General features: G+C 54.7%; 2 protein-coding genes and 1 long non-coding RNA gene across 3 annotated transcripts; 1 reads left to right on the plus strand and 2 right to left on the minus strand.

The window, feature by feature from the left end:
• Positions 1–599: 599 nt before the first annotated feature.
• Mrm1 (mitochondrial rRNA methyltransferase 1) lies at positions 600–6,973 on the minus strand. The gene is made up of 5 exons (XM_013519429.1): positions 6,201–6,973; positions 5,919–6,012; positions 1,733–1,865; positions 1,517–1,636; positions 600–1,265 (listed from the first exon to the last, which is right to left on the minus strand). Exons 1-5 carry the CDS (start codon positions 6,749–6,751, stop codon positions 1,090–1,092), a joined length of 1,074 nt encoding a protein of 357 aa, XP_013374883.1. The 5' UTR covers positions 6,752–6,973; the 3' UTR covers positions 600–1,089.
• A 695-nt stretch (positions 6,974–7,668) lies between these two features.
• Positions 7,669–15,806, minus strand: Dhrs11 (dehydrogenase/reductase (SDR family) member 11; the record flags this gene model as incomplete). Its single annotated transcript, XM_005393942.2, is given in 7 exon segments — positions 7,669–8,261; positions 8,382–8,447; positions 8,648–8,740; positions 9,350–9,479; positions 10,122–10,216; positions 12,660–12,869; positions 15,534–15,806. Coding segments are annotated over 7 exon segments (909 nt in total), but the record flags the coding sequence as incomplete, so codon positions are not given.
• LOC102029138 lies at positions 9,486–11,760 on the plus strand. The gene is made up of 2 exons (XR_001235994.1): positions 9,486–9,755; positions 10,824–11,760. It is a non-coding gene; the product is annotated as an uncharacterized LOC102029138 (long non-coding RNA).

Here is a 15,806-nt window from a genome sequence, read left to right on the forward strand (position 1 = left end):
GCTCTGCCAATTTTCACATTAAATCCTTTCTAGGAGTTTAAAAAATCCTGTTGGTTGAACTGGGGACAGTGGTCCTCAAGGGGCTGAGGCAGGAGGATCCCATCTTTAAGACTAGCCTGGGCAACTTAGCCTAAATGAATGAATGAATGAAAAAGTCTTTGTGCCTAAGTTGCGCCCAGACCCATTGCGTCAGCCGCTGTGGCAGTGTTATCTGTTTCGAGGCCAGCCAGGTGGTCCCACGGTGCAGCCAAGACCAGAACCACCACTCTGCACTTTTCTGCCCCACCGTGGGACTCTGACGGAGGAACACCATGTCGGTCTGGTTTGTACAATAAACAATGACCCTGTTCTCACCACCACGCAGGCTCAGAGGTGAGGGCTTTGGTTCACTGCTTCCTTCCACTGAGACAGATTAACTGCTGGGTCACTGAGGGTAGGGGTAGAGGGCAGGGGTCGCAGTGAGGTGGGGTATTTGCTAATTCTCCCTGTCTGGTGGGGCAGCAGCCAGAAGTCCCCCAGCTGGCTGTAAAACTGGCCACTAAACTGTGGACCGAAGAGCAAGACTGCCACCTTCTGGAGGAAGCAGACACACAACCCTGTTTGTTGAGTGGCCACAGGACGCCAGATGGTTTTATTTCATCCTCACAACAACCCTAAGAGGCAGGTGCGGCCCAGGGCTCCCAGGCACCTGAAGATGAACATACGCACTTAGGGGCCACAGAGGGCCTCCCTCTGCCTTCTCACACTCACGTGCACCACAGGCAAGACCTGGTTCTAGAGGAATCGGACCCCTGGATTGGGCTGCCTGGGCCCTCCTGAAGCACACTTCCTTTGGCTCCCAGGCAGGACCCAGGAAGACAGACCTCACCCACCCTTGCCCAGCCTGGAAATTAGCCAACTACCACCTCCAACTGGAAGTCCAACAGCAAAAGTTCCAACGGGAGACTGAACTTCCTCTGGTCGTTATTTCGAAGGCCGCTCCTGTCCCACAGCTCCCTGTGGTCAATAAGCAAGGGCTTAGGTGCACATGTAGGCAGACTCCAGCACACGGGGGAGCTGCAGCCATCTCGGCTCTGGCACGCCCACATCTCAGAGGGCCCCTCCGCCCCCGCTGTGCCTCTCTTTTCCTGATCCTGAAGACAGTCCTGGATGCTGAGCCACTGTGAGTCCTTGAGACGTAGCTGGAGGGTCCTGGAGAAGTTGCCCTCTTTCCTCCCCTGCAGGGAAACCCTTCCTCTGGCTGCAGATGGAGTGAAGAAGAATTCCTGCAAAGACAGAAGGACAAAGGAGAGACAGAGAGGGCAGGCAGAGAGGAAGGACCATGTATGAAGGCTTTGACACCTGCTAGGTACCTGCCTCATTTCATCCTCAAAAGGAAGAGTTTTCCCCAAGTTGTACATAAAGCAACTGATACATAGCAAGACTGAGTAGCTTGGTTAGGGTGAATAAGGCAGAAAACCGGGAAGAGAAGGAAGCTGCATCTGTGTGATGAGAGAAGGAAGGGGAAGAGACTCACCTGCAGCCACAGACACATTCAAAGACTCAAGCCCAGGAGGGAGCTGGCGCCCAGGCAGGATGGTGAGGAGAAGCTGGCAGCAGGCCTGCACCTCCTGGGACAGACCAGAGCCCTCATTCCCTGCAGAGCACACACGGAGGTTAGGAAGCCCTGCTGGATTCCTACGTGCTCAAGAAATGTATATTGGGGCACAGAAAAGCAGGGACAGCTACCTACCCAGCAGGAGGAGAGTAGGCCGGTCCCAGAGGAACTCTAAGCAACTAGTGACGGGGACCTCTGAGGACTGGGAGGTCTCAGGCGCCAGACTGCCCACCGTGCCAGCTACCAGCCAGCCCTGCCTGGCTTTGGCCTAAAGAGGGAAGAAGACACCAAGCTGTAGCTCACCACATCATTACCAGGGCCCTGGCCGAGGAGGAGCCCAGACTTGGAATCACTCAGATCCATTCAAGGGAGTCAACAGTTATTAAACCCTTCAACCCTGCCAGGCCTGGCTCCAAAACTGGGGATTGGGCCATGAACAAACAACACAGACTATGTGAGGCACAGTGGTGCACACGTCATCCCGGCCACTCTGCAGAATGAGTCAGAGGATTGCAAGTTCAAGGCCAGCCAAGGAAACAGAGTAAGACCCTGTCTAAAAATTAAAAAAAAAAAAAAAAAAAGGCTGGGGATGTAGCATGGCTGGGTTCAATCTCCATTACCAGGAAAAAAAAAAAAGATCAAAATCTCAGCCTTGTGAAAGTGTCTAGGAAAGGTCTCCTTGAGGTAACATCTGAGTACAGGCCTGAAGACAATCAAAAAGCATCACGCAGACATATGGGGGAAGAATAGGCCAGGCAGAGCTCTTCAAGTACACAGGCCTCACTTACCTTGCATGTCTGAGGAAAAGCAAGGTAGATGGAACAATGGCCACATAAAGTAGGACGGTGATGGCAAACCTTTTAGAGACCACGTGCCCAAACTGCAGCCCCAGGGGCCTGGGGAGTTAGCTCAGTGGCACAGCGCCTGCCTGGCAAACACAAGGTCATGAGTTTGATTCCTGGTACCGGAAAAAAACCAAAGCCAAAAAAAAAAAAAAAAAAGCTCTCTAAACTGCAGCCCCAGACCCTTATCTATCACAAAGTGCCAACCCTGCAAGTGAGCCTGAACACGGAGGTTTTAGTTTAGAAAAAGCACGGTGACTCGGCTCACATGCCAGGAAGGCTGTGCGCCCACAGCACCACACATGCCACAGATTCGGCATCACAGAGGCAGGGCCTCATGGGGCACTGGAAGGGCTCCTCCCTTTACTCTGAGCAGGGAAAATGCTTTGAAAGGTTCGCGCACAGAAGCAACACAGAATCTCTGCCTGCTGTGCTGAGAGCCTAGTGCAATGCAAGACCAATGAGGAGGTTTCCACAGTCGGTCAAGAGGTGCCGGCGGCTGGACAAGGGCGGCAGCAGGCCGACGGTAAGAAATGCAGAGAGCAGGGGAAGCACTCCGAGGGAAAGCTGACAGGTTTGGGGATGGGGACGTGGGGGTGAGAACGGGAAGTCAAGGAGAAAGCCACGGCTCCTGGCTCATCGCCAACAGGAGGGAGCTGCCATCCATCGGGCTGGGTAAGCGTCCTGTCCCTGGTAGGAAGGAGCAGTTTGGAAATGTGTGAAATGCCCTCGAGACAGAAAGTGCTGCTGAGGAGGCAACCAGACATCTAGGCTAGGAGGTCCACTTCAGAGGCACTGGAATACAAGTATTGAAAGCCAGGAGACCTAGGACGTGCTGATGTCTAGCAGCGGAGGGTGAGGACAATCAGCAAAGATGATTCTGAGAGTGCACAACAAGGCAGGAGGAAAACCAGGTGACCAGTAGGCTGGAGCGTGACTCAGCAGTAGAACCTTCGCCTGACTTGTTGGAGGAGGCCTTGGGTTGGATTCCCCACATGGTGAAAGACAAAACCCGGGTCAAAGTTTCTCAGGGCGGAGGGTGTGATCTCCTGTGCCAGGTGCTGCAGATAAGGACTGCGGACTGACCCTTGCATAGAGCAACATGGACTTTGCGACTTTGTCAAGGGCTTTGATGTAGCTGTCGGGTGAAGAGTTGACAGGTGTGAGAGGTCAAGGGAGAAAGAGAAGGGGTAGAAAATGTTGACTGGCATGCTGACGAGTCAAAGAGAGAAACTGATAACACCCAGAGGAGGGGGAAATGCCCAGAGCAGCATCTTGGAGTAGGCGGAAGGGATGAGGCCCAGGGCTGGCCTCTGCTTGGTGCACCTCCAGTAGTTGTTCCCCACCCGCCAAGTAATGGAGATTAAACCCAAGTCCTTGTGAATGCCAGGCAAGCACTAAACCACTGAGCTACGGCTCCAGTCCTTTTTAAAATTTTATTTTTGAGACAGGGTCTCACTAAGCACCCAGGCTGGCCTCAAACTTGAGATGCTCCTGCCTCAGCCTGAGTAGCTAGGATTACAGGTGTGCACCAACTACATGTGGCCCTCTAGTTCTTCCACAGTAACAGGAGGGAAGACAACCCTCGGGGCCCAGCAGCTGGTGGGAGGAGATGTAGTGACTGGAGCTTAGGTAAGTGCTCTGTATAGTGATTTTGTTTTTTCAGGAGCTACTTGTTCAGGGGCCGGAAGTGAGGCGAGGGAACCCCATCTCCTACATGCTTAGCCACAGTCCCTCGGCTCCCAAAGAGAAGGTGCAGCTACAAAACACCTTTAAACATGTGCTGTTCAATACAGTAACCACTAGCTACATGTGACTATTAAGCAACTAAAATGCAGTTAGTACCAATTCAGATGTGGTAAATGCAAACATTTTTAAATGAGATGGAAAATATTTCATTAATAATATTTAAAAGGAGGCAGGAGTGGTGGAGCACACCTGTAATCCCAGGTCTTTGGGGGATCTGAGCCAGGAGAATTGTAAATTCAAGCCCAGCCTGGGCAATCACCAAGACTTTGTTTCAAATTAAAAATAAATAAATAAATAAAAAGACTGGGGATGTAGCTCAGTGCAAAAGCTCTGGGATCAATCCCCAGTACTGCATTAATAATAATAGCTTAGGCTGGGCATGGTGGCACATGCCTGTAACCCCAACACTTGGGAGGCTGAGGCAGGAGGGTCCCTGTGAGCTCCAGGCCAGCCTGGGCTAGAAAGTGAATTCAAGGACATCCTAAACTGCATAGTGAAACCCTGTCTCCAAAAGACGAAGTAATAATAATAATAACTTAAATCAATATATGTAGAAATGATAACACTGGAGATGTACTAGGTAAAACAGCAAAATTAATTTCAAGCTGTTTTTCCTTTTCAACGAGGCTATGATACAAAATCTAAAATTATATATGTGGGCTGCATTATGTGTATTGGGCAGCATTGTTCTAGACCCCTCCCAGAATTCTTCCCCTTCTTTTCTCGATCCTCCTGCCTCAGCCTCCTGAGTGCTGGGATTACAGGCATGTGCCACCATGCCCGGCTCTTCCCCTTCTTTTCAAGGGGAATAAGGGGGGGCCCTCCTTGCCCAGCCTGGGGGGAGGGGAGCAGAGGGACCGCCAAGTGTGGCAATACTGCCCCCGTGTGTCCAGCAAAGGAAACACAGCAGAAGACAGCCATGGGGACTGGAGAGGGGATTCCTGGGTTTGCCTTTCCCAGATGTCAAACTCATACAGGTTTTGGAGGGAGGGAGGGAGGAGGGGAAGGGAGCGGGAAGCAAAAAGAAGTCAGATGTGTTATGTACATGTACCAACTCCTCACGATACTGTAATTATCATGTACTGCAAATATACTAAAAGAAAAAGATTCTCACCTTCGTGTCTCCTCAGTTAACTTTATACTTCTTAAAAAATAAAAAAGCCATAGAGGTCTGGCTCAATGATCCTGTCAAGATGTTCCGTACTCGAGGAACCCAGATCTCCTGTCCACCAGCTCCCCACAGATGGGAACAAGCACCATCACTGAAGACCTACTCAGCAGGCAATGAGACAAGGAGACAGACTTACAGAAGGGGCAGAGGACTGCCCGGGGAAGGACTATAGCAGAGAGAATGACTCCAGCAAGTCCCTAACTTCAGATAGCACCCCATTTGTAGTTAAAGGGGGAAAAAAACAAACTCCAGCCAGGTGTAGTGGCACACGCCTGTAATCCCAGCATTTGGGAGGCTGAGGCAGGAGGATTGCTGCAAGTTCAAGGTCACCCTGGGCTACATAGTGAGTTCAAGGCCAGTGTGAACCACATGTCCAGACCCTGACTCCAAACAAAAAAAACTCCAGAACCCTTCCCCTCTCAACGGGATTTAGGAGGCCATAAGAATCAATGTCAACATCCCCTCGTCTGTCCTCTTCTCCCATCCGTTGCTGACTGAGCGCTCTTAAAGAGGTTGGGCTACAGGCTCTTTCTGCTCCTGTCCCCTACGCCCCCGTTACCTGTAACAAACCGGTCAGGTCATCAGTGGAGAACACGTCCATCACCTCCATAGCCCCCGCGCTGGCCTTGCTGACTACTGGAGTGAGCGGGCAGCTGCAAAGATTCCCCATGCCCCCTTTAGGCTGGGCACTCGCCAGCGCGCGCCCCACCCACCTCCGGGCTCCCAGTGCTTAAGGGTGAGGAGCTCGGCACCTGGCTGAGGGATCACCCAAGGGCCAACGTGCTTAGGAACTCCGTTGTGCCTCCTAGCTGCCCACGTGGGGAATAAGGGATGCCCCTGCCTGTTTCTGCGGCTGGTGATGATTTTGTCCACTCCGAGGAAGTGAGCGGTACGTAGCACAGCCCCAAGATTCCGGGGATCATGGAGCCCCTCGAGGACGAGCCACAACTGCTGGGGGTCATCGCCTGGGCTCGCCTCCCCGGCCTCGGTGTACGGTCGGGGCCGCAGAGGGGTCACCTCCATGCAGACGCCTTGGTGCACCTGGTAGTGGCACAGGGCGTCCAGCTTCTGCCGTCTGGGCCGCACAACTGGGATGCCCCGCGCCTCGGCCGCCCGGAGCAGCTCGGCCCGCTCCCCCTGCAGGCCAGCCCTCCCGGCCTGGAGCAAGAGCCGGGCCACGCGGCGGCGGGCGGCTCGCAGAGCCAGGACACACGGGGACAGGCCAAACAGCAGCTCTGGCTGCGGGGCCGGCGCCAAGTCATCCAGCCGCAGGCGCCTGAGCTCCTCCCCGCCAGGCCGCACCCCTCGCCCAGCAGCGTGGGAGACGAGTCTGGCGACCAGGCGCCCCGAGCAACGGCGGGTCGCGGCCTTGACGGACGACAGCAGCCGCATAGCACGGGCTGCGCGGGGAACTCGACGCTCCCTGCTGTGTCCGTCAGAGCGGTCGCCCCGCACAGTCGGGTGAAGAGGACCCGACGGCTGTCCTCACTCCATCCCCTCAGACAAGGACAGCCAGCCCCGACTGCCTCTCCGAGGACTGCCCTGAGACCAAGGGGCTAGTCACAGATACTCCCTCTCCGGGTCCCACGCTGTCCCTCCACTTCCGGGTTCCGGAGTTCCCGCCCCTTGCCTGGAAACGCACTGCGCATGCCCAACCCGCACGATGGCCCTCTAGTGCCCCCTACGGGCCCGGCTGAGCGGCGGCCTCCACCGCCCCAGGCGGGGAGATAGCGCTGTGACCCCGCCATCCACCTCCCCGCCAAGTCCCAAGTAGCTGGGAGGACCCCATTCACCCAAGCACCAGAAAGGATAATTTAAGGGAATCATATAGCCTTCTGTTCAACGTTGGTGCCTCCCTCCCCACATCCAGCTTGTTAAGACACTCTACCAGTACCAAGATCCCAGGGGTACTTCCCACTCGTTGGCCGCTGACTCTCTCCCAAAGGGACAGCTGTGAGCCCCTGCCAAGAAGCCGGCTGATGTGTCTGGCCACAGGTAACGACCAGACCCCACCTCAGCACTTAGACCCCCAGTAAACCAGGAGGGGGCCACCTTGGCATCCCCACCTTGCTCCTGCACCCTCTTGCAGGCCTCTCCACCATGCACACTTGTATGCCTTCTCTTTGTCTTCAGAGACTCCCTTCCATTTTCAAGCGCCGATCCAACCTTTCCCTGTGGTAATCCCACTCCAGGACAGACGCCCCTCACCCATCCGGCTTCCCAGTCACCTTGGAGAAGTTCTGAGACACAATCTCTCCGACCACGGCGAAGGGGTAACGACTGAAAGACACTCTTGGAACTAAGGTAGGTTGGTTGCGATTTTTGTTTTAATCATCACTGTAAAGCCAGGCCTTGGTATTCTGCTGTCATAGAGGGGAGTGATGACCCCACTGGGGCAGGAAGCCAAGATTAAGGTGGAGAGTTTGGGGGAGAGGGGAGAGAAGGAAGCCTGCAACCCTGGATAACCACTCCAGTATAAGGTGAGGGCCTCTCTCCGCCCCTCAACCCTGAAGGGAAGGGCTGGGAGCCAAGAAGAGAGAAGGAAACACCCCTCCCTTTTGACCACAGCCCCATTCCCAAGTGAAAGGGAAGCAAAAGACTGAGGGGAGCAAAGGCCAAGGAGCCCAAGAAAGAGACCCAGGATGAACAGGTAAAATAATCAGCGATCCCACCTCCTTTCCCTGGCCCATTTTCACATTTGCATTGGAAATAATTTGACAAGCTGATTTTAAAACCTCATACAAATTTTCTAGCCCTCGGTGGGAGAAAGTGTGGTCCAGGGGTCTGGAAATCAACACCTAAAATCCACAGGCAGGAGCCAAGCCACGAGGGAGAGGGAGAAGGAGCTCCCCACTGGACACTAGGTCACCTGCTCCGTGGGCCTCATCTGGATATCTCCAATCTGTAGAAGGCATAAAGCTTGAGGCAGCCAGGTACTCCCTCCCCCTTAAGCCCTCCCGACTCCCCTCCTTTTGGGACGGCTGGACTTTTCCAGGGGGTGGGCAGTCAAGGCCAGACTCACCTGGACATGTGGGGGACAGCTGAGGACGTAGATGACTGCCTCAGCCACATCCTCAGGTTTGAGACACTATGAGCACCAAGGTAAAGAGTTGAGAGACAAGGATAGGACGGACCCAAGTTCCTTCCCACCACTGAGGTCCTCCGCAGCATCCACATCCCCACCCCAGCCCTCCAGGACGGGACACAAACTGGCCAGAAGGGTGGTGTCCAAAGGCCGGGGCTCCTCCTGCCTTTATGTAGTGACCAAGTAGCTTTACTGGGCCCCACCTTGATGCGTTCATAGGTGGCAGCTGCTCTCTCAGGGTCCTTGTCATGGAGTTTGAAGGCGAACTGTGTCTCCACCAAGCCTGGAGAGATGCACTGGGCCAACAGAGAGGGCCTATTCAGGGGCAGAGTTTTGCCAGGCCTTGGGGAGGTCGGGGAGAGAAAATGGAGGCCACAGGGCCCAGCTGCCCAGTGATGGCTGTCCAATGTCCAGACACGGATCCCTCCTTCCAAAGCTGTCAATGGCAGCGGTCACCATGTTCCCAGCTATCTACACCACCAGGTAAGTGCTCTACAAATTGTGTTCCTTAAAGCCTCCTAATCAGGTTCCATTTTGCAAATGAGAAGGCTAAGCCTTGCAGAGGTTCAGTGATTTGTCCAAGGTCATCCAGCCCTCAAGGGAAGAGCCCAGAATCCTGCTGTCCAGCCCTGTATTCCTAGCTTCCCACAACCCTTTGCTTTCCCTTAGTCTTATTCTCTTGAAGTCAGCCTTCTCCCCCTCTAAGTCCAGTCACTGGCTTCTGGATGAGTGAAATGAGGATCCTCAAGGACTGAGTATGGGACAGCAGAGCCCAGGAGTTCTGTACCCAGTCCACTCGCAGGGGCTCTAAGCAGCCCACCCTGGACAGGGCTTCCTGGGGAGCACATGGAGGTGAGAGGGCCTGTGCCCGCCTTGTTCCCACCAGGGTTAGGCCACAGCCTCACCGTGGCTCGAATGTGGGACTGGGCCTCCCGCAGCTCGTGCCTCAGTCCCTCCGTCAGTGCGGTGACGGCATACTTGGTTGCGGTATAGAAATGCATCACACTGTCCTGTAGGATTCGGTGGCCACACATGCTGCGTGGAAGGAGGAGAGGAGGAAGAGGAGAGAGTGAAGCTCTGCGGAAACTGGCAGTGCCCCTGCCATGCTGGCCCACCTCGCTACCTAGAGGCCTCCTAAAGGGGAACTGTGGTGGCCAGCCCCCAGCCCCCAGAACCTAGCCTGACAGCCCAGCAGCTCTTGGAACACTCCTCTGCCTTGACGCCCTTTGCTGACCACGGAACCCGCTTTCCTGGTCATTTCGGCTGTCAGAAGTCTTGCCACTTTATCTGTGTGCTCACTGATTCAGACAGGTAGGAGCCTTGTCCCCCCCTGATTGGGGTTCCCCCTAGGCAGAATCTGTGCAGTCTCTTTGTGCCACCAGGAGGGCTCCACCCCAGGGCCTAGAGAATGGAGATGCTCAGTCCCAGGAGCATCCCAGGCTTTGACTGCAGACAGAGGGGGCTGCGCTGCCCCCATCCCAGCAACCAGGAGCTGGCCCTTGACAACGTAATTGTTCCCTCACCACAATCAGGCCATTTGAGTATTAAATGGGAATGAAATCCCTATTTTACTAGCAAAGAAACTGGTGCCCATACAGCCCACATGTGCTACAGCAGATTACCTAATATGGAGGCCAAGCGGTGAGCTGAGCTGCACCACCGGCCACTCACCCTCACCTGTTGATGTTAATGATGTGCCCGTCATCCACATTGCGCTCCTTCATGGACTGGTAGGCTTCCCGGGTGCAGATGCTGAGCGCCAGCACATTTACCTGCGAGCCAGGGAAGGCAATGGGGTGTTTCCAGTTTGGGCCCAGCTGACCAGCTGATGGAGCTGCTGAGCTCCATGAGAGGGTGGCGTAACATTCCAGACAGTTCCCAGGTCCTCCCAGAGACCCTGCATGTAGGTGCCGTTTCCAGCTGACAGCAGACAGCTCCTCTCCTGGCTGACTCCTCGAGTAGAAAACAAAACCCCTCCAAACCCACCTGGACCTAGGAGACTCTGGCTTAGCCTCTGCTTTAGGGAATTGTCTCCTTTTCCCAAAATAGCTTACCCTTCTCTGTGACAGTGTCCCTATACCTACTCCCTCCCAAGCCGACTGAAGACGGTCCTCCAGTGCTTAAGAATCTCCTCAAGCCGGGCGGGGTGGCGCATGCCTGTAATCCCAGCACTCGAGAGGCTGAGGCAGGAGGATTGTTGCGAGTTTGAGGCCAGCCTGGGCTACAAAGTGAGCTCAAGGTGAGCCTGAACTGCATAGTGAGACCCTGTCTCAAAAAGACCAAAAGAAAGAAAAACAAGAAAAAAGAATCTCAAGCACAGATCCCAGCCTCTCCCCACTTTGCTCAGCCTGCCACTCTGTTCCTGTCCCCTCCCTGCAGGTGAGGAGGAAGAGGATGGCTCGCCCTCCTGCCTTTTATACCTGCCTCAGGCCTGTGTCCCACCTGCAGGTGGGGTCACTTGCCACTCCCACTCGCTCTGGCAGAGGTAACCCCAAGTCCCCATCTTTCATGCGACAGAGGCCGGAAGCAGTATCTGCTATGAACCACCTGCCCAGCCCCACCCTTCAACCGCAGGCTGGCAGGATAAGCTGAGATAAACCTTTCAGTAGATCCTTGGGCTCTTGGGAACAGAGAGACCTGCTGGCAGATACTAGCTGGTTCTCTTTACCGGGTGTCAACCGGGCATCAGGATAGAGAACCTTCAGTGTGAACCTGCTTGGTTCCCATGGGGACAGCAGGATGATGGGTCCTGGGCCACGGGAGGGTCTCAGCCCTGTTTCTTGTCCTCTCAGCAGGTGGGTACGTGGAGCAGATGGAGGAGGAGGAATGGATTCCTGGGAGCCTGTGAGGAAATTACCTACATCTAGGCGCCAGGACCGGGGAGAGATACCTCCTAGAATGATCCTTAGACAGTGTTCATGCTGCAGGTGTGGTGGCGGGGTGGTGGTGGTTAGGGATATAAGTCCCTCATTTTACAGATGGGCAAGTTGAGGCCCAAGTTTAGAGACCTACTGCAGCAGGTAAGAGCCATGACTGTGATCCCTCAGAAGGCTCTCTGAGGACAGCACCTTTATTTCCATTGTCCCCTGCTTCATTTCCAGGCCCAAGCACCTGTTAGATACACAATCTACAGCAGGTGTGAAAGGACTATGAGGGGAAAGAAGCCTCCTGTTTGGACGTTGCTTTCAGCTTTTCAGAATACTTTCATCCCCTAATGCTGCCCCCACAAGCAGCCCAGCAGCTGAACTCCCATTCCTGAAGGCTGCGTTTTGTGTGTGTACTGGCTTTAAAATATCATTAAAGGGTTCGGGAAATAGCCCAGTGGTAGAGCACTTGAATCTTGGGTTCAATCCCTAGCACCTTGATAAATACCTTCCCAGCATGTACTCATTCATTCAGCAAATATCTGCTGAGGGCTTAAGGGTAGAGCTGTCCCAGAAAATAAAACAGACAAAAGTCCTTGCACTGTGGAGCTGATGTTTTAGTGAAAGGGACAGGTGGAGTGTCCCATAAAAATACAGGCTCTCCCCTTCTCTCAAAGAAACTTCAAGATCAGCCACACTGACAGAGAGCACTTCTGTTGGATTTAAGCAGCGGACACACTTTTCCCATGTACTGTAGACCACACCTGACCTAATTCACTCTTTTATGTACTACCTTTATGTACTACCAGGGAACAATGGAGTTTGTGACCCCAGATATTGAAGTCACAGGGTGTTCATCCCAATTAAATGTGACAAGACGGAAGCTCAGAGACAGTAACTAACCTGCTTGAAGATAGTTACTAGCAGGATTGGGTAAGGATATTATCTCTTCCCTCTGTTCCTTTTCATCGAGTAAGAGCATGTTCCCAAGCATACCACACAGTGCTGACCCACAGGGACACTCAATAAACAGCAGTTCTCTCCCCTGCCAATCTTTCTTCCGATACGGGAGAATCAGTCTAGACTTGAAGTTCTTCCGATATGGGAGAATCAGTCTAGACTTGAAGAACCATACCCAGGGGCTCAAAGAAAAGGGAGAGCTGAGAATGTATGGCCATGCACCCACTTACTACCCTGCTGGTAGGGGAAGAACGAAGGGAGAGTGAGGATCCCCCGAGCAGGAAGCCAAAGGTTTTACTGGATATACTGTCCCCACAGCCTCCAGTTCACAGACCAGGCTCTGCTCTCCTCCCGGGCCTCCCCCCGCTGCCCCAGGCCCTGGAGCCCTTACGTTGAACATGTCCTTCCAGCCACTGGTGCTGCCTGACAGCAGGGTGTCAGGCCGGGCCAATCCAGCATTGTTGATACATATGTCCACACCACTGTGCTGAGAGCGGACAGCAGAGAACATGGAGAGGATGTCCTCCTCATTCGATAGGTCACATCTGTAGGGGATCAAAGTCCCGGGGTAGCCTGCACTCTTACATTCAGCAGCCAGCTCCTATGAAACCCAACAGGGGTCTCACTGGGGTGAGCTGCTCATTCCCACACCTCCCACCCGCACCTCCCTCCCCTGTCACCCCTCACAGAACTTTCTCCTATGAGAGCTGCCTTTTGGCCACAGAGATGGTGGGACTGCCTATCCCCAAAGCTTGTCCTCTTTGGTCAAAGTCCAGGGTTAAGGGCACTCTCGAGTAGGGGGACAGACCAATGGAGGAAGCTCATGTATAGATGCAAGTCTCCTGTTCTACGGAGGGACGTGGGCAGGGATCCTGGCAATGTTCCTGGCAGGGATCTCTTTTCTGCCTCTTCCCCACCAAGAACATCTGTGCTTGCAAGTAAGAAGAGCACCCCTCACCCCACCTCGTGCTTCCTCTACCAGTGCCAGCGCTCTCTGAGCTGGCTGCTCCAAGACCTTCCTTCCCTCTCCCCCTGGTGTCAACCAGCCCTTCCCAGAAGGGCTCATCTCGGAACCATCGCCCTCCCCTCCAAACTGTGGTCAGTTTGGCAGAACTCAAAGGCTCGTTCTCACACCTTTCATCAGTGCCCACCTGCCAATCCCCCCTCCCTCTCTAGAAGTGCGGACCTCGGGACAGATTTGATCTTTCTCTAACCTCTGGCATACCACCCTCCACCCCAAGATTCCCTTGGAGACTATGGGACAAGGCAGGTGGGAGATGACACTGGGTGCCTTCTGTGCCTCTCCTGGGAAAGATCACCAAAAAGCAGGGCCACTGAAATGACTGTGAGGGCAGCTGACATTTAGGAGCAGGAAAAAACAGGCTGCATGGCCTTGGAGGCCAATGACCGGGCAGGCGCTTGAGCCTTGTGAAGGTGACTGTGTACACTGGGGCGGGGGGGCGGGGGCAGGATGCCCTAGAGGAAGGCCAGTTTGGCCAGCTGCCCTGGCTTGGAGCCCCTTCCTCCTCCCAAACCATGCTGGGAATAAAGGGCTGCATCAGGTGACTGAAGACATTCTTTTCTGCTTTAACGTTCTGTGAGCTCAAAAGGTATACTACTCTGGGCCTCAGAAGCCCATCTTTACCCGATTTCATTACCCATGACCACCGCAGGAAAACAAGGGTTCTCTCTGTAGAAGGCCAGAACCCAAACTCTCCTGTAAGATCAATGAATGAACCAATCCATGAAGCCAGGAAGCCTGAATTCTCCCCTCCTCTAGCATGTAACTTCCCTTCCTCCTGCAAACTCAGAGCCCTCCTTCGGAAAGTCAGAAAGGAGAGACTGAAAATTTATTCCTCTCTGTCACTGCCTTCTCATTGCCCCACCTGGACCACTGGACCATCTGCCCCACCTACCCTTAAAAATGACCTGAAGTCAGGGCAAGCCCCCCATAACACAGACAGTCTCCCTTCCTGACAAGGAGTCTTCTTGGGGCTGGGTGATCTGCCTGGGGATCCCCTTGAGACTCAGGTATCCCCTTTCCTAGATGGCTTGGGGGAGGGGAATAGAAGAGAAGGCAAGAGTTAGGCAATCCAGTTGTCTAACCCCTGACCTGATCCTCTAGGCTCCAAGGCCGGGGCTGGGCCCTGAGCTTCTCGGTGCAGAAAGGGAGGGGCAGAGTGGGGCAATGGTCGAGCCAGATGACCTTGGGATTATCTGGGAGGTTATAAAGTGTACCTTTGGTCAGCAGCAAGGGAGGGGACAGTCCTTCCTGTGCACCTCTCCCTCTGCCCCCACCCAAGGCCTCCCCGCCCTTTCTCTACCTGGGGACTTTGGGAGATGGTGGAAGGTCAGCCCTGCAACTGAGCGCTAGTCTGGGGCCCTGAGAGTGGTCTTGCAATAGCAACTCCCAGATCAACCTACAATGGGAATTTCTCTCCTCTCCTTCCTCCCTGCCCCCAAACAGTCGACTTTATTTCCTTTTTCTCTGATCTCTTGCTGCTCATAACTCTGGGAGTTTCCAACTCCATGTTAAGAGAAAAACTAGAAGCTCTGGACCCACACTGCTCTGTCCCCTCAGGATTTACATATTCAAGGCCCTGTTTCACCTACTCATTCCCAGTTAGGAAAATGAATTAGAGAAAAGTCTACCAGTAAATCACTCCATTCACCTCTCATGGCCACTGGGGATAGATTAACCCTCAGACTGGGGAAAGGGGTTCTTCAGAAAAGCTCCCACTCCAACCTCACCCTCAGTCTGGGTCAAACATTCAAAACCTCAAGCTCCTGCACCTCTGGTTGGCCAGCACTCTGGCGTGGTGGGTGAGGTCTGGCGACCACAGGAAGCCAACCTAGCCGCTGAGGATAGAAAGCTCTCCTTCTCCCTGGCTGCCTGGCTAGTCCCTCATCTCTGACTTCCCCTGTCCTCAGTCCAGAGTTTGGGAAGGGCGACCAGGAGAGCGGGGGTGGAGGAGAGTCCCAGGGCTAGAGATTTGGTGCGCTGGGAGCTGGGGCTGTCAGGGGAAAATGACCCCTTAAAAGAGGAGAACTAAAGCGAAGGTGGGAACCTGTCCTGAGGCATCCGAGAGGCCGCCCCTGCTAGGCATTCACCCTTCTAGCCTCTAAACATGTGACAAATGGCCCGGGTGACAGGTAAGTGACTTGAGGGTCTTGGCCTGGCTCCCGCCACTCCCCTCCCCCCACGCTGACCCGTGCCCCCGGAAACGACGTCCCCAGGGCGTCCTCGCTCCCCGAGAGGCCTTACCTCGATGCTGCCCACGGTGCGGGCACAACCCACCACCTTCAGCCCCTGCTGGACCAAGGCCCGGGCCACGGCTGCCCCGATGCCCCCCGAGGCTCCCGTCACCAGTGCCAGCCGGTCGCGCCACCGCTCCATGCCCGCCCTGGCCATGGCCCCGAGCCGCCCGCCCGCCTCGCTCACAGAGCTTCGCCCCTGGCTGGAGCGGCTCGGCCGCTCCCTTGTCACTGCCCCGGCAGCTGCTGCCAACTTGCTCGCGTTGGAGCCGCGCTTCGACCC

Source organism: Chinchilla lanigera, unplaced genomic scaffold (assembly GCF_000276665.1).
Source record: "Chinchilla lanigera isolate Chin_1 unplaced genomic scaffold, ChiLan1.0 scaffold00050, whole genome shotgun sequence".
Lineage (NCBI taxonomy): Eukaryota > Metazoa > Chordata > Mammalia > Rodentia > Chinchillidae > Chinchilla > Chinchilla lanigera.